Here is a 25,700-nt window from a genome sequence, read left to right as displayed (position 1 = left end):
GTGCAGAATTTATGTATAAAGCAAATATGTTTAGGAAAAGCTGTTAGCTGAAACAGCCCTATCCACGTGTTTTCTGTTGTTAAAATCCTTGAATTGTGATGTTGGTGTGAAACAAATGCTTATAAACACTTGATGGTTTTGTACGATCTTTTAAGACAGTCAAATCTATACAGCTGTTATTCATGCAGATATTTTAGTGGAGAGAGAAGTGTGGGTTCCAAATGAAAGTTTTCTATAGTGACCTGCCTAGTCTATGGAAGACTGTCTTCTTCCATATACAGAATGAACAATAGCACTTACTGGAAACTACTTCTGTATGTGGTCCAATTTATGATTCTTTGAGAATGGAAACATAATGAGTAATTTTTTCTCAGTGCTCATCACTGTAGCATTGGAGCATCCCAGAAAACTTCATACAGAATTCCCAAAGAGCACAGATACTGCAGTTTACAGTTTGATCTCTAAAGAGTAGTCATCTGTTCAAAAAGTGTTCAACAGTTTGGTTGTCTGGTTAGAGATGTCAGTAATATTTTTTGCCATGGTGGGTGATGATTTTTAAGAAGCTTGGCTGTCAGTGATATCAGGAATTGTGATGATCACTTAGTTCTTTGAAAATTTGAGGCTGCAGCATTCTGACTTGAACACATTATAAAATGATGAACACAAAATCTATTTGGATTGAGTACTGTAATCCTTTTCTTTCTTCCTGTGTCCCAGCCCTCTCCACCACCTTTAAAGTTACTGTTTCAGGCCCTTTTGAGCAGGAATTTGTATTTCGAATAATTTCACATTTCAGGATCTTACCCAATGGATTCTACCAGCAGTTCTGAATCTAAGTTAAAAATACACTACATTCCCACCATATTCATTACAAAGGCAAGGATAATCATCTGACTGTTCTCTCTTTTTTTCTTATGTGTTCTTGTTGCAGTCATTCCTTACAGCAAAATAATGTTTCAGTGTCTGGTCTCCAGCATGTCGTACTCTCATACTGTGCTTTTTAGAAGCGTCTGTTTCATTAATTGTGTTAGAGAATCTGTGTATTTCCACAACTGGACTGAATTAATTTGTGTTTCATTAGGCAACATCCACATGCTTATAGGAGAGACAGAACTTTGAAGACTGACCAACTCTTATTTCTGTTGGGACTTTTATTCAGTATTATTTCAAAATTAAAGATAAGTTATAGTTAATATTATTTGGCAGGTCTGAACGTTGCCTGAAAAGGACAGATGATGAACTGTGTAAATTGACCAAGGCTTCTAAGGAAGTAGAAAGAACTAATGCTGTCACTCTCAGAAGACGAGAGCTGCAGAAGAAAGGTTTGTAATGAGCAGTCACCTGGCAGTTAAGTATGAATTTTGGAGAGTATTTTTGCTCTAGTATTGTGAGGAGAGCAAAGAAATAAATTGAGGTGCTACACACAGTGTATGTGTTTCCTCAGAACGTTTTCTTTAGTTTTTTTTTAACAGATACAGTAAAAATATGTATCTAAAATGCCTGGTTTTAAATAGGAATAAAGCTATGGTGAATCAAATCTGTGGAAGAAAAATGAGATTGAGTGTAGCCTCACTGCACTATTATAATCTTGAGTTTTCTAAAAAGTCTTATAGTAAAGAATACAATCCATTAAGAATGCTGAAATGGTTTGTGAATCCTTCTAAAATATTCATGCTAGACAATATTTGCTTTCACTGCTGAAGAATTATGACCTCTATACATTCTCTCCAGGGATAATGTGCAGTCTTTTTATGCTGGTTACTAATATTTGCAGATTAGAACAGGAAATTGAGAATATTGCATTTGGCAGAAGATAAAGAGTGTGGAGTATAAAGTGCTAAGTCTTGTTTGGAAGGGAACTATGAATCTGGTTATACCCTTGACTAATTGTGCAAAAATAATAATAATTTTAGGGAATATGCTTTAGCAGCCACATACAATTAAAAAAGGAAAGAACTTATTGTGGGGGATACCTGCTTCCATGCATTTTATATAAAACATAAACAATATGAAGAAATGTAAAGGTTTTTAAGGATAATATGTTAAATTTTTTTTTTTTGACACAGAAAACAAGCACTGTGAACTGGAGAGGCGGAGCAGGCACACGAACAGCACTGCACTTAGTCAGAAGGAATCGGGCTCTTCTGATTCTGAAAAAAGGAAAAGAAGATATAGTGGCCATATTTCTGATGATTGTAATGCACACATTCCACAGAAGTCACTTGTACTCTCTGTAAGTTGCACTTAATCTTAGCACACATTCACACACGATTCAGTAGCAGCAGTAGCAACATCCCAAATAAAAGGATTATGCCAATAAATAGGATTTATTATACAGGTATTATATACAACTACATACATGTTGAGGGAAAGTAGTTCAGTGATGCATCACAAGGAGTGAATAAATGTTCTTCTGTCCACATCATCACAATGTGCTTCTTGTAGCAGAAAACTTATGAAAGATGAATGAGAGTGTTTCCTTCAGATAGGAGCATAGATTCAAACAATTTGGAAAATAAGGCATCTAGCTACTTAAGTGAAGCTTCTTTCACAGATGATCTAGAATTAGGGGCATTAACAGCAAAACTACTAAGTGTACCTGAGGTTATTATAATCTTGCAGATGTCATCTTTTTGCTTCCTCCTTAGTCTGTTGTAGTTTTCCCTGAAGTTTTCTTCTTATCATTAGGATTTGAAAAGAACCCAACAAATACAAGATAGAGGGAATCAGTCAAGTACAAAGTTTGATTTATATTCAAGCATTTGTATATAAACAATAAGGCATCTCTGTAGCCTTCTGATCTAAACCCTACAGAGACAGGCAGTTACCAAACCTGATAAACCCAGCTGACCAAGCCACACTTCTGGAAAGTAAAGAACAGCACTGATTATTGGCCTCTTCATGTCTGACACTGACACAGCTGCTATCAGAAATAGTTCCTTGTTCAGTTTGAACTGGAAACAAGGCTACAAGGTCATTGTAGCCTTTTAAAAGGTTGTCCCCCATGCCTTTATGTAATAATAGTCTTTGGAATATGAGGAGAGAGAAAGTATCCTGAATTGAGCATTAAATGTCACTGTGTTAAGCTATAATTATTTTTTCTAGGGCACAGGTAATATCAGTGATATGTCTAGAAATGTCAAGTAATAAACTTACATCCTGTTTCTGATTCCTGTTTTAGGAAAAGCAAAGTTTGAGTTCAGCTCAGTCTCCTGGCTGCAGAATTCCCTGTGAGGATGGACAAGATCACAGATCTGATCCTATTCTGGTGCCAGACTGTCCAGCAGAGAGAGACTCTAAAGACTCTTCCACCCACAACCGCTCACCTGCTCACAGCCGCACAGAGGACTCTGCCTCAGAGTCTCCTCCCAGAAATTTGTCAAAGAAACAGCTTTCTGCCACCAGTGAGGTGGTGATTTCACCACAAGTTAGTACGATCAGGAAATTAAAGATGGACAAATCGCAGTACCTGAGCAAGCTGCGGAACAGATTCTGCAGGGGTAATCAGCAACTTGTTTCCATTGACCCAAGTATGTACTGTGTCTGTGCTAATGACAATTACTGCTGGTACGCTTAGGTGCTAGGAGAGCTCAAGCATAACTGGCTGGTTGAGACATGGGGAACAAAAGATTGAAGACTGCCATCCTGTTGTTAGCAATGCATTGTGCAAGCTAGAGAATAGTGACCAGTGTCAGGATCTTGTACCTGGGAAACAGGATAGACAGCAAGAGTCTCAAATTCCAATCTTCTTTTTCAGCTGATTTGGTGGCTATGGAAAAATGGAGCTTTTACTTTCTAATGATGCTAAAACTGAGAAAAATTACTCTCTTCTTTGAAGCAGCTGTGCTGTGTCCTGTTTCATTTAATAGACAAATAATTTTGAGAATCTGGTATAAAAGGTGTTCATAAAAATACAGAGCAGCGCTTGTTGCATACACTTCCATTTGTGCAGATCTTGACTGGTTTGAGCAATGTACTTTGATATCACATACTGCAAGACAGAATTTTTACTTGTCTGAAATCCACAAGGAATGAAATATTCTCAAGTTTGTAATTTGTAGTATATGTATACTTTTTTCCTTTTTAGTTATCCTTTCCAGTGATGATGAAGATGGACCTTCTGAATCTCAGTGCACAGAGCTGATGCAGGATAATGTCGCTGAAGATAAAGAAACAGACCAACAGTCTGACTGCTGTTTCTCAGCCAAACAATTAGGAGACAAGATGAAAAGTCACACAGAGCAGGTAGTCCAGTTTTTGGCCTATGTATTATTATGCCAAGCCTTTAATTTTTATCTGTAATGTTTGTTATAGAACATGATTGTTTATTATGCTCCCAGCTACAAGCAGAAGCTGCAGTAATTTATTTCACAGATAGAATACTGGACAGTCTTCAGAGAATATCTGTGGTTCTGAAATTTGGGTGTTTTTGCTATACACAATATATTTCCTATTTTGAAAATAAACACTTGGAAGTATTTAATATCAGAAAACAGGAAGATCAAGCAGTAACCTGAGGTAGACATAGACATGATGTAGATACATCTGTGGTAAAATTTATTTCCACGCACTTTTATGTTGATCATAGTTTCTTTTTGTCGTCCAATCATCTGTTGTAATTCAGTAATTAGAGTTGAACTTGAACAATTCAGTAATTAGAATTCAGTAATTAGAATTGAACTTGAACAATTAGAAGTTGAAGTTCAAGGATCTTTGTTGGCAGTAGACAGAGATAAGGTGAAGTTCCCTTTCCTGACAGGCTAACTGTAGAACTTGAATCTAAAACTAGCCATAAGGTTGTTTGCCCCATTTTGGACTTGATTAGCCTTTGGCTGCTTGCTCTGACCTGGATCTGGGTTATCTCTGTAATCCTGAAACAAGTCACAAGAGCCATTGCTGCCTCTTCTCACAGGTGAATCAATTCAATTATAAAAGCATTGAATTGGATCCTGAAGCTTTGCTATGAATAGAAGGGTATTATTTTGTTGCTCTGTTGTTTGAGTTTTTACTGACTGAGAACGAAGTCAAGAGCACAGATCATGTTTTGGTAATAGAAGTGTAGCAAGGTACTGTCAGACCCTTAAGGAAATTGTCAATAATGGATGTAATAACACTTAGAGCTTTTTAATATGAATTTTTTTATGTGGAAGCTGGCTTTGGGAGTCAATTCTTACAAGCATGAAGAAAAGTATACAGGAAGGGTGTATCTAACAAGTCCTGTAGTAAATACACTTTTTTCCCAGCCTTTAACAGAGTTAATTGAAGATAAATGTCCTGTCAGCTTACCTTCTGGAAGCACATCTAGAAAGCAGGCAAACCTGGGACTGGATGTTGAATTTGATAGACTACACATTGGTAAATTTAAGTGTTTATCAACAGGTCCTGCTAGGGTAAGTTGTTCTATTATGCTATTTTGTGAATATTTAAAAGTTAAAATTCTCGTTAAACAAAGTCAGTGGTACTTAGTGTGGAAACACAAGAGATTTTATTATTGTGGCATTAAATTTCTTTGGCTAAACAATGGAGTGTGTTGTCCATTGCCTTGAGCATTTGGGTTGCTGACAGTAGAAAAGCTAACTGTGATTCACTGTGTCCACAGTTTTCACATGTGAAGGTTCTGTAAAATGCTGTACTGGAACACAAATCATACTGAGAAAGTTTTAAATGAATTCTAACAGAAGACAGTGGCCATATTAATGGCCAATTAAAAGAAAGACCATTTACTTTTCTCAGAAATAACAATTGTGTTCTAATAAAGTGGTTCATAATGATCAGAGTTCAAATATATACTATGCGCTTGCCTTATAGAAAATTGTTTGCTTTGTGGCTTCAGAGAGCATAAAAGCAATACTAAAAGCTTTATAGTGTAGACAATATGCTACTCACAGGGTATAGAAGCAAAGGTGAAGGTATTCTTTAAATGGAGCACCAGCTCCAGGAGTTTCAACAGATCTTTGACCTGGTTCATTCTGTATATAGCAACTGAAAAAGAGATGTTTGAACCTATGTATCTTCTTTTGCTTTCAGTAAGAGATTTTGAAATCTTGAATTGTAACAACAATTTCAGCTTCTCACAAAACAGCAGTTACAAAAACATTTCATGAAAATTTTCTAAATTAATAGGCAAAAATAATTTTAATGATGAGTTGAAATAATTTCAGAATCAATGCTCTTAGGTGTGAAGTAGAAATTTTCCTTGGGAAACACTACTTTGTGCCTCTGTGTTTCCACAGGGCATCCTTTGTTAATGTATATAACCTTTTGTCAAAGTGACAATAAAGCATTTTTCATTTAGCAAACTCACTTTAACATAGTAGCAGTGCAAGTGGAATCCTTAAAGGCCTTTAATTCAAAGATTGACATAAAGTAATACCAGCATAGAGTTGAACCATTTCTATTGTGTCCTTACTTCAAGCAGCACATCTGACAGCTTCTCACACATGGCTTTACCTCCTTCTGTCCCAAGTGTTCATCTTTTCTCTTCTTTTTGAGGAGCATCTAGGCAGTTCTGCACCTTTGCTTATTTCTCAGTGCCTTGCATCTCTGAAATTACTTGCTGTCCTTTAGATTCTGCAATGTCTTTAGGAATGTTTTTTTAGGTGATATAGGCAATATGCAGTCTCAAACTAAGCCTATTTGACTTGAGCTTAATGGTGTTTTCCAACCTGAATGATTCTATTATATTATTTTCAGTTTATTTCACTATAAGGAAAGATATGCAGAAATTTAAAATACGTAAATTGTTTTAATCAAATTGTAAAATGCAAACTAATTTATATTTTTTTAAATCTTATTTCAGTTTACAATGAAAAATATTGTGATCCCATTTCAGGGTAAGAGAATTTTCTTTTTTTAGCCTTTCCTTAGTTGTATATTTCAAGTATCGGATTAGAATACTAAGTATATATTTCTGTTATTAACAATTTATAATATTTCACAAAGATATTAGATAGTTTTTAATTTTTTGTTTTTCAATAAAAAAGAGTTTTAGTGTCTATAGTGTAAGCATTAACAACAGCTTCTTGTGGACTTGTTTTAATGGCTTGCCTCCCATATTCCTGTGTATTTTAGGTGTTGAACTATAGTAGATAGGACTGTGCATGTTTTTGAGGTGAAACATTGAACTTTTCAAATTAGCATTTTAGATCCTTAGGTTTACAAAAATGTATGAGTGGACTAAAGCTAAGAGGAATATAACTATAGATCGGTGTTTAGTTGATTTGCCAAGATGACATATGGTAGGAAAAGGTTTATGAACAGTTCTAAGTTGAGTTGACTGGAAGCAAGTAGGAATTAATGATTTGCAGTATTTTTTATTTTTTTTTGATATTTGTAGGTATTAACAGTGGCTATTTTGAGGAAAAAAGCCAACTTTTTTTCAGGAAGAATCTTGCATGCAGGTTTTTATATTTTTGTGTTAGAATTTGGTAACTTTGTTTTATAGAGTTTGATGTAATTGACTTAAATATTGTGTTCTCTTTATGCAATGCAAGGAATAAAATCCAGAAGTACTGTGTTAATACACTCCGGTCATACCTCTTAGTATGTAATTACTATAACATGTATGACTCTATCTGTGGTTGTTAAGAGCATGGTTTTTATGAATTCTGTTTTCTACAGTGTCTCTTAAGAACATTCAGCTGACAGTGGATACACTGGATCTGAGAAGATTTGGCTGGTGGAAAAGTGGTGGTGACTGTTCTTCAATAATTATTTTTCTTTGGTTGTCTGCGGATTATGTAGAAAAGATTGAAACCCAGATGGGAAAGTTAGTTACCAGCAAGCCATGTGAGTAATTGCTTTCCCCAAGTGCAATGAAAAGCTCATGTCAGTAAAGTGGTTCTTTGACAGCTGTGTTTTTTGAATGCAGAGGAAAGCCTATAGCATTTTAAAGACCACAGAATCAGAAAAGATGTTGGGTTGGGAGGACAAGAGTCCAACTCCAGGCCCTGCACAGCACCATCCCCAAGAATCACACCATATACCTGGTAGCTTGTCCAAATACTCATTTGACTCTGGCAGGCTGAAGCTTTGACCACTTCATAGGGGAGCCTATTCCAGTGCCCAGCCACACTCTGGGTGAAGAGCCTTTTCCTGATATCCAACCTAAACCTCCCCTGACTCAGCTTCAGGCCGTTCCTGTGGGTCCTGTCACTGGTCAGAGAAGAGATCAGTGCCTGCCCCTTCTCTTCTCCTCATGAGGAAGTTGTAATTGCAATGACGTCTGTCCTCAGTCTCCTCTTTACCCTGAACAAGCCAAGTGATCTCAGCTGTTTATTATAGGACTTCCCCTCAAGGCCCTTTACCATCTTTGTGGCCCTCCTTTGGGTGCTCTCTGATAGCTTAATGTCATTTTTATATTGTGGTGTCCAGAATTGCACACGTGTACTCAAGGTGAGGCTGTACCAGTGTAGATAAGTTGGTTAGTTATGTATTTCTGAAATGCTTCATTGTAATTTTATTTGGAAGAAAACCCCTTAATATGATATGATTCAAAACTACTTCTATTTTATAAAAAAATGTCAAAACAATTTAATTGTAGTCTCAGTCAGAACAAAGCATCTCTCCCTTTAAAATATACAGATGTTTGAAATATCCTTACTCTTGAGTATTGTATATGCTATACAAAAGGCTTGGCAAATAAAGATTGAGGTGACCTTTGACAAGAGTGCAGTGAGCCATGGCATTATTATTAAAGAAAATTTCCACTGAAGGCTGAATGGGCTGTTTAGTCTTAGGGTATTATGGACTCATTGTATTTAGTTGTCTAGCATGAAGCTCTGTAAAAACAGAGATTATAACTTTGGCTCACATGTTCGGAGTGGCACAATCATAAAAGGTTTTTACATAAGCAAAATTGTTGTAAATAGCATCTGTGAAAAAGATTGTCAGCATTGTCTGTGTGACATTTAATAGTATGTATGCCATATACAGTCACCTGTATGAAGAAAAATTGTAAGTAATGGCAGCTTTACATAAGGAGTACAAGTAGTTTTGGAGCAAAATACTGGATGAAATTTCAGCAGAGAGCTACTTTTAGTTGAGGCAAGTTTATTAAAGTTACTGGTACCATCTGTAGACACAGTTCCCAGTAAAATGAGTGGAATGTGAGTATGAAGATGCAAGGCATCTTTTAATATTAGGTTTATTTACATTCATTACATTCTTGTTGGAGAAACCATCAAGAATTTTTATTAAATTTCTATGTTTGACTGTTTTACCTTTTAGTTGTACATAGTAATGTCAATGTTTTGACATGTTTTTAGAGACCTGATGAAAAAAAATCAGCGGTGGTTTTGCAGATTGTGGAAACGGTTACTGTGATTCTGCTCTGCTGCCTTAGTGTGTTGATATTAGAGGAAAATATATCATGGTGGATCTGACAGCCTGAGAGGGGTCAGAGGAGCTTCTCAGCCAGGAGAGTTAGAAAGGACTTTAATAAGAAGACAGGATAGGCTGTGCTGGTCCATGCTCATGGCATGGCCAGGCAAGTGCACTCACCAGCAGAGTATTTAAATGTCACTGGTCCTTCTTATGCCCTTAACTCTCTCTTTTCCCATACTAATTCTTCCCTGAATTACCTGAATGTCTCTCTTTGCTGCCTTTAGGTATTTCCTTAAACAGCCTATATTAAGTCCTGTGCAATCCCAAAATACTATTCCCCTTTCATGTGTGCTATATGCTTCAGCAGAAACCCCCTTTCAGTCCAAAAAGTGCCCTGACATTGACTTATCTTGATGGGTTTTGGGTCTGGACGCTTGGGCTGAGACAACCCTGGGAAGGGCCGCAATTGTGTGTCTCTTCCTCAGTCCTTAATTTGGGTTCCTACCTGCCATTTTGCTGTGCCCCTCTGTGCCTGTGAAAGTGGGACTTCTGTGGGCTGATGGCCCCTGTGATGAACCTGGCAGGGTATTGTTTGGGCTTCCCCTCCTGCCATTGTCTCTCTAAGTTCCTTTGCGGGTGTTCAGACAAGTTTCTATCACATAATCTAATAGTTAATATGATCCATTCTCTCCTTTTTCCAGCCAAATCCAATGAATTTGTAATTTTTGAGCTGTCTCAGCCACTCGCAGAATGGGAAGAAGACAGACTGACTGAACTGATTACACACATCAGCAAGAAGAACAGAGCACCAGATCTTGCTGAGTTTTTATCTTTGAAACAAGCATTAGCCTTGTTTAAGGGTCTTCCTCCTGAAGAAAGCTCTTTCATGAGTTGCAATATGGATCTAATAAAGCAGTACATGCCAAAAGAGAATACCTCAGATGCTCATGACCCTGTCATTCAGGTTAGTGGATAGCTGTTTCTTCATTCGTCACCACTGGTTGGCATTCACACATTTGAGTAAATTTTAGGTCAGCCTTCTTTCTTAATTTATAGCTCAAAAAAACCCCAGTCATGATACTTCAAAATTTGCAGTCAGCTGGATTGTGTCCACAGAGAGATAACCTATAGACCACATCAGTAAGGGTCAAGTACCGATGCTTTAGATCAATTCATAGTTGTGTAAATTTAGAACCACAGGGGTGTTTTGCCCTTGTGGTGTCTCTAGGGCAGGAAGCAGGAAGTTAGTCAAGTAATGAGTAATGGAACCATTTTTTTTGTTGAGCTGGAAGTGCAGCAGAGGAGGAGCTGTGTAGATGGCCCTCCAGATACCTTTAGATGTACTTGTGGGGCTGCCACAGCTTGAAAATGCTGAATTGTTCCTCAGACTCATGGGGAGATGAGTCTGTGCAAATGAATGTGTTGGTTTAATCTCTTGAGTAAATGTCTAAACACAACCCCACATCATTGTCACACAGAAATTGCATATCTTTGTTCCCATCAGTAAAAAGCCAAGAGACAGCAGATCAATCTGGTCCATGAAATTGTGGAATTTAAAAGGAAGCTAGCCAGCTCAAATATGTATTGTTTTTAGGCAAATTGTTCAAGGACTAGATTTTTCAAACATTCCAAGCATATACAGCTCCTGATAAGACAATCTGATACTTGTCTTTCATGTTTCTTCTCCAGAATAGTTTTTGGTTCACTTGGCTAAATAATACTTGAATAGCTTTAGAAAGAGATTATGAACAAAGATCTGTCATTATTTTTTAAAATATTCATAACTTTTTAGTTGTCTGAGCAATGTGGATCTCCAGCAAGAATTGCCTTCAGTGATGAAGCATACTCCTGTGGGTCTTAGGCTTGGGTTTTTTGTGTTGTGTTTTATGTATTGAAGTGTATAATGCTTTTTATAATTGTTTGTGTTTTTCTGGTAGGAATCAAAGCTAAAAGTGATCAGGCCCAGTTATGCCCTTGCAAATAAGCAGAATAGTGGCTGCTATTGTATCTCTTTGTCCTCTGCACTGAATGAAGAATGGAAAGAAGTAAGAGAAATGGGAACAGTTAAGAAGTAAGTGTATTTCATGTAAATGTGAAAGGTAAAATATAAATAAATGGAATGAAATAATTACTGGAATAAAAGCTCTCATGTAACTGCCATTCTCTAGTTGATTTGAAAGTGCTGTATGAAAGTCACTCTTCAAATTGAAAATAATAGCAAATATCAGTGTAGTTATTTCTTAAAAGACAATATGGGTGTGTTATAGGATCAGTCTCAAAGAAATTAGGGCAAATCTGATCTATGACTGCAAGGCCATATCATGGGTGCATCAGCAGGGATGGTGGGGATCTCATGGGTTCTGTCAATATCCATTCAAGTCTATTTTAGCAAAACTTAACTAAAAGTTAAGCTAACTTTTTATAAAATCTGAACAATGTGGTTTTTTACTTTTCTGTCACACTCAATCTTTTTATAACCATTTGTCCTCTGTTATTTCTTCACATTTTATATAGCCATTTTTCAAATACTATGATCAAAAATAGAAAAACAGGATGAAGGCAAAATATAGTGTGCTTTTCAAAAGTTTTTATCAAAGTTTCAGGGTGCATTGGAGGAGGAAATGGTAGAGTTTTGAGACCTACTGCTTTCCACAGGTTTTCTAGAAAATCTTGTGCATATAAGGCAGCCATACTCAGAACAATGTCACATAAACCAGTTTGTCACTGTTATGACATGATTTGTTTTCTAGTTTAATTGTTTATCCACCCCCACCTGCAAAAGGAGGACTGGGAGTCACAAGAGAAGACCTGGAGTGCTTAGAATATGGAGAGTTTCTCAATGATGTCATCATTGATTTCTATCTTAAGTAAGTAATCTCAGCCCTTCTGGTACCCTTCAGACTCTCTGTGGCATGATGTGGACTTGAATGTTGAATGTTACTGGAAATGTTGGTCACTAAATACAACAATACAACACTTTCAGAAGTGACAGCGTGATATATTGGGTGCTAGACTTTTTAAAAAAGCTTTTTTGTGTTCTTAGCAGTTAAATTTGTTTTAATTTCACTGGTTTTGTCCCTTTGAAGGGCTGTGATAGAAACTGGACAGAATAAGTGGAGGAAAAAAGCTTGGTGACCTTACAGAACAGAAAATATTAAGTAGGCAGTTGAAAAAATTAGACAGTCTGTAGTAGTAGTTTATTTACTAATTTTGCATGAAGTGGAGTATCCTCTGCTATTTTGTGCAATTTCAGGTACTCTTCTGTTGCAGATCTGCAGAAAGGAACACAGCTTGAGGAGGTTTTGCTTGGCTTAGCTACTAAAAGCCATCTTGCTGAAGTTGGTTGTGAAAGCAGTTTTTCAAGAACTGGCCTTGTGGCCACTAGTCCCTAAAACTGTGGAGTTTTTTCACTCTGTTGACTTAGACTTAAGAAAAATTCTGGTTCTTTTGAAGCATATCAGCATGAATTGCATTTTATTTGTCATTCAAATGGGTTCAAGCACTGTGAGCAATAGGAAGACTGGTCTAGAGGATAAAGAAAATGAAATGCATAACAGTGTTTCAGTGAGATTTTACAGCAAAGCCCCTTATAGTTTGGTCTAAACTATAACTAAATAATGTATCATGGTCTTCTGAATAGTTGTAGCTTCTCAACAGAAAAGGAAGATTTAAATGAAAGAACTTAATGCAATTGTTGTAGAAATTCCTCTGCTTTTAAAATTTGTTAAGACTTCCTACATTCATTCTCAGTTTTCATTCTGTTGCAAGCAATGTCATGTATGACTGTGTTGCCCAATTCATCACGTGAAGCTGGAGGCACCTTGTGTAGGATAACTGCAATTATGAGAGCTTTGGCTTTCTAGAGTGACAGAATACACACTGAAGCTGATGTTCATAACAAAATTATCAGCAATGAAATAATAGCTTTCACATGCACAACCTGCAAAAGTGAAATGGACAATTTAGCTGACCTGTTCCATGCTTTTTGATTTTGCACAAATATAGCATTCTATAGGTTTATACTTTGTTAGGTTTTCAAGTCTCTCTCAATTAAAAGGGCTAGGCACCTTACTTTCCGAATAAAATTAATACTGGAGAAAAAGTCAGGGACAAAAAATAACTTGATTCTTAGTAGCTGCTTGGCTGATACATACTCTGATGATGCACATCCATGTGAATAGTTAAAATAGAAAAGTTTGGCATGATTAGTGGCTGTGAAGGCAGCGGATACTAAGCATAACCTCATATGATAACTCATTAGAATAACTGCCCTTTTTTTTAGCAGTAATAGTATTTCCTAGAAAAAATAATTTAATAATTTTCTTGGTTTTTTTTTTTCTTTGGTAGATATCTCTTATTGGAGAAGGCACCAAAACATATTGCTGACCGTACACATATTTTTAGCAGTTTCTTCTACAAGTGCCTGACCAGGACAGAAAAAAACTCTGAGGGGGATGTCAAAGTTTCGTAAGTTCATTTTACAAGCCATTATGACCAGAAACAATCTATCTGTCTAACACTTCGAAATTCTGGAGATCATCTACTAATCAGCACATAAAATGGTTTTTGGTGTTTTCCAAAGGATTAGTGATGAAGTATTGTAACTCATACTTTAAGCATATTGGTGTTTTTCCTTAAAATCAATGTGATTCATACTGAATATGAATGAAAATGTTATCACCTTTCTCCAACTTTATCTGAATATTTACTTCAGCCAATTATTTATTTGATATTTTTATCATAAATGCACAGTTTTTCAAGACATGCATAATTTTAAGAAATTATGCTAATATATATATTTTTATATTATAAAAATAATGTTTTATACTATAATAAATATGATATAAATAATAAATACAATATAACATATAATTATAATAATTATATATAATAGTAAATAACAAATATAATAAAAATATATAAAATATATTTTTATATTTACCACGTATTTAGTTTTACATATTGGTAAAAAATTATTGACCAAAGTTTTAGTAAGAAAATTTTATTGTATACCCAGCTTACACATTTGTTTTTTAACACATGAGCTCACTCAATTGGAGAGTTTCCCAAAGAGATATCATTAGCAGCCTGGAAACCCTGTATCACATTGTGTTTCCTGCTAACTGTCTAAAGGGTAGAAGCATTCTTAACTCACTTGCAATTTCTTCTCAACAGCAGTGTTTGAGATCAGAGCTACCAACATTCATTCTGTGTCCACAGCATCACAGAATCTGTTAGGTTGGAAAAGATCTCTAAGATCATAGAGTCCAGCAATTACTACCCAGCACTATCAAGTCTACCACTAAACCATGACCCCAAATGCCACATCTACCATGTCTTTTAAATACCCCCCATGTATTCTCAGCCCTTCCATGGGCAAGACTGTTCCAGTCCTTAAAAAACTTTTTGGTGAAGAAATTTTCCCAATAGCCAATCTAAACCTTCTCTGGGACAACCTGGGCCTGTTGGCTGTTGTCCTGTTGCTTGGGAGAACAGAAGGACACCCACCTCACTAAAAACCATCCAGGTTGTTACAGAGATCAATCAGCATCATCATTGAGCTTATTGAAGGCTTTTTAGTTTCTCTGAAGTGTTTTTTTTTTATTCTGTTATCCATGAAATCCCCAGATTTTTCATTCTACTGGAAAAGGAGGCTATCTGCACAGAGAGGTGTGTGTGCCATCTTGTTTAGGTGACAGTCATTGCTAGGTGAAAGCTGTGATGAAGGGAAGAAAAGTGAAACTTTTGTAATGTTCTCACGGATGTCTTGCAAATTCATGTAACTGTGTTTGAAAGAACATCTTCTGACTTTGAATGTTCTGAGGTGAAGACAAAACTATCTGTGATGAGAATGCTGTTGTGCCTTGGTCCAATTCCTTTTACAAAGCTGGACTGTCCATAATCTTCTGGAAGAACAGGAATGGAACTCGTAATTTACCACATTTCAAGGACTGTGGCTTTTCTGGATTAGGAGATAGCTTTGGAAAGTCTAGTTTTGTGTTTGGGCTTAGATACTCACCTGGTGACTGCAGATGGTTAGGGTTGTTAGTTGTTTCAGTGGGCTCTTGTGGATAAATGGCTAGTGAAAATCCTGGCTCTGTACTGTTGTAAATGAAGTGAATCTCAACAGATGTAGATACTTAAAGACCCTTTCCTTCACTTTCTTCACATAGCTCAGGCGCTGGATTGAGCAAATTGCTTTTATAGGTGCTTTCCCAGATTATAAGCAGGCCTTCCCCTTTGAAGTTGCCAGTGCTTCTACAGTCATATAGCATAAGTCATATACAGTCATATAGAGGAAATTTGCAGTAAGTTGTAATGCTGGCCCATGCAGAGCCCTACACCAGTCTGATTTTCCACTCCTCACTAATTTCTAATTTTCTCCAGTTTTTATTACTCTGAAGTTGTGCTTTGTTATCAAAGATGAGAATGGAATCACAATGATAATAGGGATGTCTGCTGAGTGAATTTTGCTTTCATATTGGAGCCAAGTTCTGTGTAATGTTGATTTCCATTTCAACTTGAGCAAACTAAATCCAAACTTAAATACCTTCTCAGTTTTTATCATTCTCCTTGTATTCTGTCCTCGTGCTTTGCCCATAGAGCTGGAAATGAAGTGTGGTCCAGCATTTAAATCTCAGGATTGGAGGGCATGTGTTTCACCTGTATTTGCTACAGGTGTGCTGCATGGCCCTGTGGAAAGCATTTAGCGTTTTCCCTTCAAGAGATAAGGTTGTTCAGCTAGGCCTTCAAAAGTGGTGTTGTGAAGCTTAATTCATGGATGTTTTTAAATTATTTTAAATCTGTATTTACACTGACTGGTGTTTAGATGAGGTTTTTGCCTTTAGTGCAATAATCAATAATTTGCAAGAAATACATTAAAATCTATGAATGATTGTGATTTGTTGAGTTTTTTTTCAAGAAGAGCTTAAGATGGTTCAGAAATGGTTCATTAGTCACTTGGGCTCAATGGTGTGCTGATTTATTTTTTATCTCTCTAGGAAATTTCTAGAATAAATTAAAAACCCATAGAGTAGGAGTACTAATCCCTATGCCTTTCTTTAACTAAAAGGAACAAAACCAAACAACAGTTGTCATTTGTTTGTTTCAGAGTGGCACAGAGAAGACACAGAAGAGTAAGAACATGGACTCGCCATATAAATATCTTCAATAAAGATTATATCTTTGTGCCTGTGAATGAGGAGTAAGTTTATGTTTTCTGCACCTTTTCTGATATTTAAAGATCTCAATGAATATTGTGGTGGTAAAAAATTATGGCTGTAAAATTGGATCATTGCCTGTGATAGATCAGATTTTGAAGAAGTAACACATTGGAATGAGTAATTTTTGAAAACTGGTCAAAAGATAAAATGTTTATTCAGCTGTCAAATTTGTACCTTTGGTTTTTGTTTTACTGAAAAATACCATTAGGTATTTTTCAGAATAATTTGTGTGTCAGTATGATGAATCCTGTTCACTTGAGTAATATTTCTATAAAGAAATCACAGCAACTCATAGTGTCAATAGATAAAAGTTGAACTTCTATAATCTGTGCCTTTCCCTGGTTAAATAATTGACCTGCACATGGAAACTCCTGTAAAACTGAACAGTCATTGAAAGATACATAATGTAAAACAGCTGTGGAAAGGTGGCACACTTTCAGCTATATTCAAAACTGGGATGACCATAACTAATTATTAGTTTGTTTTTTTTTGGTTGAAGTATGGAATGGGTGGTCAAATGCCAATAAATTGCTGTGGTGGGTTTCTTGGGGTTTGTAAATTGATATTTAAATATTAAAAATTAATGGAATTGATAGTTATTTTTGCTGTTATGCCACAGTGCAAAGTAAAAAAATGAGGGAGAGGATTAGTATGACTTGCCATGAAGAGAACGTGGCAACGATGGTTGTGTGTCACAGAACAGTTGTCCACAAGCTCTCAATATTGTAAAAGCTTTCCATAGCCTTTTCAGAACCAAATGTTACAGAGTTTTGACATTTTTTCCTCCCTCTCCTCACTGCTGGGCAGGTCTCATTGGTACATTGCAGTTATCTGTTTTCCTTGGTTAGAAGAAGCTGTATATGAGGAGTGTCCCCATCAGAATTCATTATCTCACCAGCCTCAGCAGTCTCCACTTGAGCCAGAGAGTGAGAACACTAGAGCTGGTTCCGTGCTCTTCAAGGATGAGGAGGAGACAGATGGTAACAGAAGTTTATTCTCTAAAGGTACGTCATCTAGGAGAAAGTCATGTCAAGCCATAAACAGTTCTAAGTGTCTTAGTCCTTGAAGGAAGGAAATTATGTGAAAGATGATTTCTAAAACTTCCAGACTGATGTAGTATGTTTTTATGCACCCACGCAGTGTGAGGACTGCAAGTTTTATACAACTCTGGAAAACACTGGGAGAGACATGGAAAATGAGGAATGATTGGAAAGTGGTTCGGTTTCAGTAGGAATTTTAGCAGGAGGGAAGACCTTTGGTAGCTCTGGTATTTCAGGATTCCGAAGGGAATGTGAAAATTTTGTTTATAAATTAGTTCTTTACTTTCGTATTTTGAATACTAATAATCATAAACTTGAAAATAAAAATACTTTGTTTAGGCATTATTTTCTTAACTTTTTTTTTTAATTTATTCTTTTGTACTAGGGGGCAATGAAATTGCTGCTTCTGCTTCAGTACTATATTCAGCTATTTCTAAAGTAAGTTCCTTTTTGTATTGATAAAGAAAATATATTACTGAATTTCTAAAGGCTGTGAGAGTTGACCAAGGGATTTTGCATCATCTTTTTGCAGTAGTTATTGATGTTTGCATGGCCTGCAGCATGTGCAAGGCATTTTAAACTAGCATTGTCCTCTTTTGCTTACCTATTTGCTCTGCTATGATTTCACTTGTTTTTAAAATTGATTTATCAGTTTCTACCTTTCTGAAATTAGCTTCTCTAACTACCTTTTAATTTATGAAGATCTTAGAGTTGATAATTGATGTTGGTTTTTAAGATTTATTTTTTTTCTTATCTCAGATCTCCCTAAGTAATTCCAAAAAGCAGATATGTAAAAGGTATGTTTCTGTTTTCTTTCTAGTATTGTAACATTAAATTATGAAATTCTGTAGTAATTCAGGTATTGTCATAAAATCACAGCTGTAGGTACTTGTTCATTTGTCTGTACCACATTGGTTCAGATATTGATACTCTTGGGTAGGCTGTATGCAAACAAAATACTTTCTTCAGTAGTGTTGGTGATGAAAGACTGAAATGACTTGTTTTTGTTTTTGTTGTGTACAGGCCTTGTATTCTCATCTTAGACTCCTTGAAAGCATGTTCTGTGCAGAAAACAGTTCAGGTTTTGAGAGAGTAAGTAATTACAGTTTCTGTCTTGTAGCAGTAGATGCTGTTGGTCAAATTACTATATACAAAATAAGTTTGTCTAGAAAACTGTATATTTCTAATGCTAAAGGAAAATCCATGAAGAGTCATGACTAAGGAAATTGTAATTATAATACAGAGGCTTCCATGAAAAGCCTATATTCTGCAACCCACATATGGTGCAAAAACTGAAGTAGAGAGTGGAGAAAAAAGAAAAACAGAGATTCTTGCTAGTGTTGTTTTTGTGGAGGGAGGATTTATCCCATCTAGTCTAGTAACTGAAGGTGTTTTTAAGGGTAGAAAAACATTTAAAATGAAAACTAATGAAATGAATACTTTGAAACCTGAATGATCATTTTCTAGGGGATCGTTTTTCTCATGACACTTACATAATTAGTGTTAAATCCATTCCGATGTGCAAAAATGCAGAAACTAGACTGAAGCTGTCTAAAATCTTGCTGTGTCAGCAGAGTTGTAGTGGAATGGTATTTATTTTGAAAAGTGTAAAAATATAATCAATTTTCTATTCTATGAAAAGTATGTGAGTATTGGAAGAATGTAATAAAAACTTTCAGTACTTTTACACACTTCTAATGACTTTAATGCCTATCAACAACTTCTAAAAAATTGTTAAATATCTGAAGCTAAATGCAATTGTTCTTTCTGTTTTCTTTGCTATTCCTTTCATGGAAAGGTACAAAAACCTGTAAACTAAATAGCACCACCTTCTTGTAAAAGTAAATTCATCAAAATGCTATGTAAAGTTTAGATGAGATGTAGAAATTTTTGTGAAACCATCTTTTCCCTAAATAGAGAGGCCTCCCTGCCATGTGTCTCGGGAAGAAGACTGAAATAGCAATTTCTGTCTTTTTATTTATTGAAAAAAAATCTCTGTGGGATGTATTATTTTAGTGCAGTATTCTTTGAGCCACTCCTGAGGTTGAAATTGCAGATTGGGGTTTCTTGGAGTTTAGAGAGATGTCACAAAAAAGTAAGAAAACAAGTGAAGACCTGTGGAGTTGTGAGATAAAGGGAGTTTTGGAAGTAAACCTCTTATTCTGTCAATTTCCAGTTACACCCTGGAAGCAGAAATTTAAGGAAACTTATGCAGGGATTCTATGACATCTTCTTTTCCCTGAGTTGATTTTGGTTGTGTTTTGGGCAGTGGTCAGGCTCAAACAAATGAATTAGAAAGTCTACAGTCATAGGTTCGTGCAGTTTCTAGGAAATGTGCTTCACTGAAATGTCTTAGTCTTTGAATTGTTTCACATTTGGTGCCTTTTCACAGTTGACATTTTCCCCAAAAGCTGTTTTAAGTGTTCTATATGTATTTTTATTCACATGACTGCAAGTACTTGGGGCTTTTATCATTTGATCAAATGGTTTATCATTTTATCAAATTTGAAATCAAACACAAGGTCTGACTTAATGCCTGTATTTATTCTCTTAAGTCAGAGCTTATGTTTGATTCTGAGACTTTGTAAGTCTAGCTAAAGCTAGGAGAAAAATACAGGTAACTATTGCCTTTGAAAACCAGATCTTTAGGTTTTCCATCCCATCTCTAAAATCAGCAGTCAGCCCTGAATGTGGGGCGAGTTGCTACTGAAGCTTGAGAACAATAGAAAACCCTGACAAAGAAGTCCTAATCACTACAGAAGAGCTTTTCTAAGGTTTTAAATGCCTTGTGGACTATTAGATTGCAAGGGTTATACTGGTGCAATTGTAACTGAAGTTTTTTGTCAGCTGTTTAAGCAGGGCTTTAGTGGTTTGCTTAGGTTGAAAAAGCACTGCTGGCCTCTTAGAATGAACCCAGGAAAAGTGTGTGATAGCCAAGAAAATTATTCCTTTAGTTAAGGTATAAAATTGTCCTAGTATCCTAATAGCTTGTAGAAACACTGCAGAAGGAGCTGATTTTAAATGACATCATGCATATTTGTTTTGTATATTGCCTATTATGTGGTAGAAATGCCTCTGAGTGCAATAGAAACTGGATAGTGGAAATAGTACATGAATTTCTTCGGCAAATTTGGTGAAATAATTTGGCTAAAGCTATCTAAGTTTTTTGGCCAGCTTTGGAACAACCTTGAGTAGTGTTCCAAAAGGCATTGAGCTTGGGAGTTATTTCTCAAGTATTTAAACTGTTTACTTTCTTTTGTAGGTACCTTGAAGTGGAATGGGAAGCTAAACGAAAAACACATAGGGAATTCAGTAAATCAACAATGATTGACCTGTCTCCCAGAGTGCCTAAACAAGATAACAGCAGTGATTGTGGTGTCTATTTACTGCAGTATGTGGAAAGCTTCTTTCAGGTACAAATGCAAACTACCTTCCTCTTCCCCCCAAATACCTTAAACCACAAAAACCCATTTTACTGAGTAAAATGGCCATACACCAAAAAACTGTGAAGTCGTGTCAAAGCCATTTGAGAAAGAGGAGATGAAACCCATTCTTAAGTAATGGCAGGGGTCTGTCTGACTGGCTTCTCATATGTGTCTATCCTCAAATGTTTCTGACTTTGTAGCTTCATGTTGCTTTTATATTGAAGCATGCAGTATTCCTGACTATTTGTGTATATTTGGAGCCTGTTAGTGTATGCACTCCTGCCCTACAGATGGTACAAAAATATCTTTTCATCTCTTCTTGCAGTATCTAAAACTTCGTCAGCCTGTGCATTGGTCTCTGAGTGAGGTCTGCAGGCAGCAGCTTCTGCAGAGAGAGGAAGAGAGGAAATTGTTAAAAGGGAATGTGTATAGCTAAGGGAGCATCTTTTTCAGCATGTGCCTTTAAATATCTTCAGATTCTGGGCTTCAGACACTGTCTTTGAGGGTGTCCCCAAGTCTTCCTCCCTTTGATCAGCACACTGCCTTTTGCTCTGTCCTTAAAATGGTTCTGATTGTCTGACACCTGATGCGTGTGGTTTGCATTCTCTGAGATTCCTGTGTGTGCAAAGCCTTGTGTGAGGCCTTGGGCAGTGGACAGGATTTTCTGCTGTAGAGAACAGGTTGCTGTTCCAAAGCACCTGTACACGGGTACACGCGCTGAGGGAGGGTGCAGAGATTGGAACTCCGTGTGCAGTTGCCTGCTGTGATCTTGTCCAGGTCATGGGGATGTTGTTGGATACATCACGTGTCCAGCAGGAGTGCTATGGATGGATACTGGCTCTTTGGGAAGCACTGGCACAGAACACAAGGAGGCAGAGTTGTCCTTCACATGAGTCAGCTGGAATGCATGGATCTATGCCTAGGGCTGGCTGAGGAGCCATCTGAGAGGTTCTGGGTAGTGACTAAAGAGCAGAGTACCATGGGTGACACAGCAGTGGGCATCTGCTGTCAACCACCTGATCAGGAAGAACAAGAACACCTTTGGACAGGTAAAAGTAGCCTCACATTTAAAGACATTGGACCCGTTGGGTGACATTACCCTGACAGCTTCCTGGAGAGTTCCTGACCAAATGACAGGTGACTCGATGAGGAGAGCTGCTCTGCTGGAATCCAGGAAAGTCTGGTTGGGGATATAAAACTCCAGAAGTTTCTTCTATCTCCAACCATTCTTTGATTCTGTAATAGATGAGTTGAGCTCTTGTGTAGGTGGAAAATGAAATTATTTGCCAAAGCTTTTGAACTGCCCATTCTCTAACTAATAGGGACTTCTTGAAGAAGCAAGGCTTGGGACAAGGTGGTTGTAACGTGTCCTAAATATTCCAGGACTCATAGACTGCAAAACATGATGTGTTCTTTACTGTGTCAATTTATCATCAATTACGTCATTCAAAGGAAGGAGAAAGTGAAATATAAGCATGGCAAAAGAGTGAAGAGGGAAAGAAGAAAAAAAATTTGTTTTGGCAAGTCAGATGTGATGTTGTGGTCTAAACTACCAAGTCTGCCAGCGTCTCTCAGCTATTTCATTTTGCTATCTTCTTTTGTTCCAAATTCTTCCCTTCTCATGTCCTGCTAAAACTGTTATCAGTATTCTCACTTTTTTGTTGTCTTCTATTTTCTTTTCATGACAAAAAAAGACACATGCTTGAGACAACAAAATCTCAGCATGCTTAACCACTGTATGCTCGATTCTTGGCTATAGTGTGATTGTAATTATGCGTTTTGTGACTAAAATGCATCTGTTCCTTGTTAGATATCAAAAGTATGGCTACTTTGTCAAAATACATGAAATCTGCCTTAAATGTGTGTTAATACTGATGTGTCTTTAGGAGAATGATGATAACCTGTTCAGTGTTTACCATGAGTACCTTTTGGTAAGGGCACGATGAAGGAACTGCAGTTTTACTTTGAAGGCTGTCAGTCCTGTATGGAAACTTGTTTGTGCCTTCTTGATCTCAGCAGCAGGGGAAGGGTTTGAAATTCTTTCTGAAACTTGTGTAAGTAAATTCATTCCATAAATATTCCTTTTTCTCTTACCAGAATCCCATAGTTAATTTTGAACAACCACTTCATCTGGAGAATTGGTTCCCTCGTCAGCTGATCAGAAACAAAAGAGAAGAAATTCGAGACCTGATCTTGCAACTGCACTTTCAACAGCAAAGTGGCAGCAGCAGCTAATAAATCTAATGAGGCAGTCCTGGCAAAGGACACAGCTGTATAAAATAACTGGAACTCTGCTTAGTGATGTTTGGTCTCTCCCTGCCTTGCAATGAAGGAAAAAAAGAAAAGGCATAAGGAGTACTTTTTGTTCAGCATGTATTTATTTAAAAATTTTTATTTTTTTTCCACTGGTGTTGTGTGGTCTTACAATGCTGGAAGGGGGAAAGGAGAAGGTGTAGATAAGAATGTAAATATGTAAGTTAAAGCCAGTGCATATGGATTACTAGTTGAGTGTTGGAATATGAAATCTGCTTACAGGTACAGCTTCAAAGATGTAAAAATACTTTTGTCTTTTGGAGCCTGCTCTTTATAATTCTGTATAAACCTAAATGATCCTGTAGGAGTCATGCCTGAAGACAGGATCTGGATCCTATATTGTGTCTTGATTTCCAGCTGATACAGACAGAATGAATACTATGTATTGTTTTACTTTAAGGCTTTTATATTGACTCTCTTTGGAGATGTATTTTTTGTTTTGTTTCTGATTATAAACAGAAGTAATCTGCATGTGTCAGAAAATTCTGCCAAGATTTGAGGCTGATAAGTTTTCATGATTTTTTTAAAAAATATTTTCCCCCTTCCTAGCATTTTAATAAAAGTGTGTTTCCACAAGTGGAAGACATTTGTTTGAGAGTGACAAAATACTTCAAAGTCAGGAGTGTATTTGCTTTTAAGTTTGTTTTTTTTTCCTTAGCAGATTTTAGAAGCAAACTTGCTCTCAGAGTACATACCAGTACAGTATGTGTAGGCAGTAGACTCTTAACACTGTTCACCTGATTTTGGGGAATAATTCCTACAAATCTTAAGACATCACCTGCATTAGCAAGGCAAGCAGGCTGTGGCTTAACAACCTCAAAAGTCTGAGGTGCTTTACTGAAAATAAGGTCATTAAGATATATGATTTACATATAAGAGAAACAGGATTTGTACCTTGCTCAGGAGAATTCAGTAAAGAGGACTGAATATTGAGTGTTTGAACTCAGACTTGATTTGATAAACTATCACAAGTTCATCACTGTCTTAACTTGTATTTATGTAGCTTTTCCTTGAACAGTGATCACATTTTGATGTGTGCACTTTTTTCTGTACTCACTGCATGATAGAAGGTGACTGTTCTAGAATGATGCTTTCTACTTTTCCCCCCATAAGTATACTTAAGTGTCATGACCCTTCAAAAGGACTGTATCAGATAGCCACCAAAACCACCTGTGTCATAAAATAGTCTACAAAAACAGAGCTCTTAAACCTGGAAGTACAGTAGAGTTAAAATAAAAATTGAGGGCAACCCAAAGATGTGAGCATTTTTATGTCATAGCAAAATTCTCAGGGCCCCTTCCCTCAAGACAGCTCTGAAACCTGGTATTTGGAGAATCCAGTTATTATTTCAGGTTCTGTACAGTCATCCAACACCCCTCCACCCCCCTTTTGTTTCTCAAACCAGGAAGCATTTTTTCTGGGGGAGAGAGACAATTTTGAAACAACAATTTGCTGAGCACAGTTACCTTCTGTATAGCTGTGAGCAGCCTTGTGCAATGACTGTATGTTTCTTGTCTTGGTTTCTAGTTTAATTCTGTAGTTTGTCACTGCCCCTTCTTCCCCTGCCTCCCAGCATCTTTCTTCTCATTCCAGAGTTGTGTCCTTCTGCACCTAAATCACAGCACCAGCATTACTTACAAGAACAATTAAGTGTATTTATTGTAAAACAAAAGATAAAATGCAGAAATATGTTCCCTTTCTTAATTGAATAATATTTTCAGTGTTCCCTTATAAAAAAGAGTTTGGGGTTTTTCTTACGGCAAAGTTAGGTTTTACCACTAAGCAATTGGTTCTTTTTTAGATTGACTGGTTTATAGATATTTAAAAACAAAATGTATGCAATTTTCTAAATTGATTTTATAACACGAAAGGATTGCCTTTTTAGATTTCTTACATACGTGCTATGAGAATGTCAATGCATTTGATATTAAAATTATCTCCAGAAGTTGCTGACTGTGGTTGTTACCATTCTTTTCCCAGCTGCTACAAATAACCCACAAGTTCAGTGTAAGATAGACCATCTGACTGCTTTTGAGGTATATACACAGTATGTGTGTCTTAACCCAAATGTCTCCCCCAGTGATTATGGGACCATCAGCCACAACCCACCCCATGTCCAGCCATTTGCATTTACCAGATTTGTGGTAAATGCTAGGAGTGTCTGTGCAAGAAACTACATTCCAGGTATCTTCATTCTTCCTTTTTACTTGCTGGAACTCCCCAAACTGGTTAACTTTTTAACCAGATCGACTCAGGGACCTTCTTGCACATCTCTTGCATTTCCATTTCCTCTATTAAGCCCTCTTTAACTGAAATAGTGGAGTGACAGGGTATTTCAAAGCAAACTGTAAGGCTCTTTACCCTAAGCTGTGTAA

General features: G+C 36.7%; 1 protein-coding gene across 6 annotated transcripts in view; it reads left to right on the top strand.

Annotated features, from left to right (window-relative positions):
• The window catches only part of SENP7 (SUMO specific peptidase 7), a 44,600-nt gene extending 19,327 nt beyond the window's left edge, over positions 1-25,273 (top strand). For 3 of the 6 annotated variants that reach the window (XM_015628977.2, XM_015628986.2, XM_015628995.3), the window contains 18 exons: positions 1,207-1,322; positions 2,067-2,233; positions 3,182-3,530; positions 4,088-4,245; positions 5,244-5,390; positions 6,800-6,833; positions 7,621-7,788; positions 10,026-10,288; positions 11,262-11,395; positions 12,075-12,191; positions 13,672-13,791; positions 16,436-16,528; positions 17,355-17,551; positions 17,973-18,025; positions 18,347-18,384; positions 18,611-18,679; positions 20,850-21,000; positions 23,110-25,273. In XM_015628977.2, coding sequence (XP_015484463.1) covers positions 1,207-1,322; positions 2,067-2,233; positions 3,182-3,530; positions 4,088-4,245; positions 5,244-5,390; positions 6,800-6,833; positions 7,621-7,788; positions 10,026-10,288; positions 11,262-11,395; positions 12,075-12,191; positions 13,672-13,791; positions 16,436-16,528; positions 17,355-17,551; positions 17,973-18,025; positions 18,347-18,384; positions 18,611-18,679; positions 20,850-21,000; positions 23,110-23,247 — 2,512 coding nt within the window. In that variant the 3' untranslated portion in view covers positions 23,248-25,273. The remainder of the gene's footprint in view (positions 1-1,206; positions 1,323-2,066; positions 2,234-3,181; positions 3,531-4,087; positions 4,246-5,243; positions 5,391-6,799; positions 6,834-7,620; positions 7,789-10,025; positions 10,289-11,261; positions 11,396-12,074; positions 12,192-13,671; positions 13,792-16,435; positions 16,529-17,354; positions 17,552-17,972; positions 18,026-18,346; positions 18,385-18,610; positions 18,680-20,849; positions 21,001-23,109) is intronic. The other 3 variants (XM_015628968.2, XM_015628959.2, XM_033517789.1) reach the window with 3 other exon arrangements.
• Positions 25,274-25,700: the final 427 nt, after the last annotated feature.

Source organism: Parus major, chromosome 1 (genome assembly GCF_001522545.3).
Source record: "Parus major isolate Abel chromosome 1, Parus_major1.1, whole genome shotgun sequence".
Taxonomy (NCBI): Eukaryota; Metazoa; Chordata; class Aves; order Passeriformes; family Paridae; genus Parus; species Parus major.
Note: the sequence above shows the minus strand (reverse complement) of the source record. Positions and strands in the feature narration are given on the sequence as shown.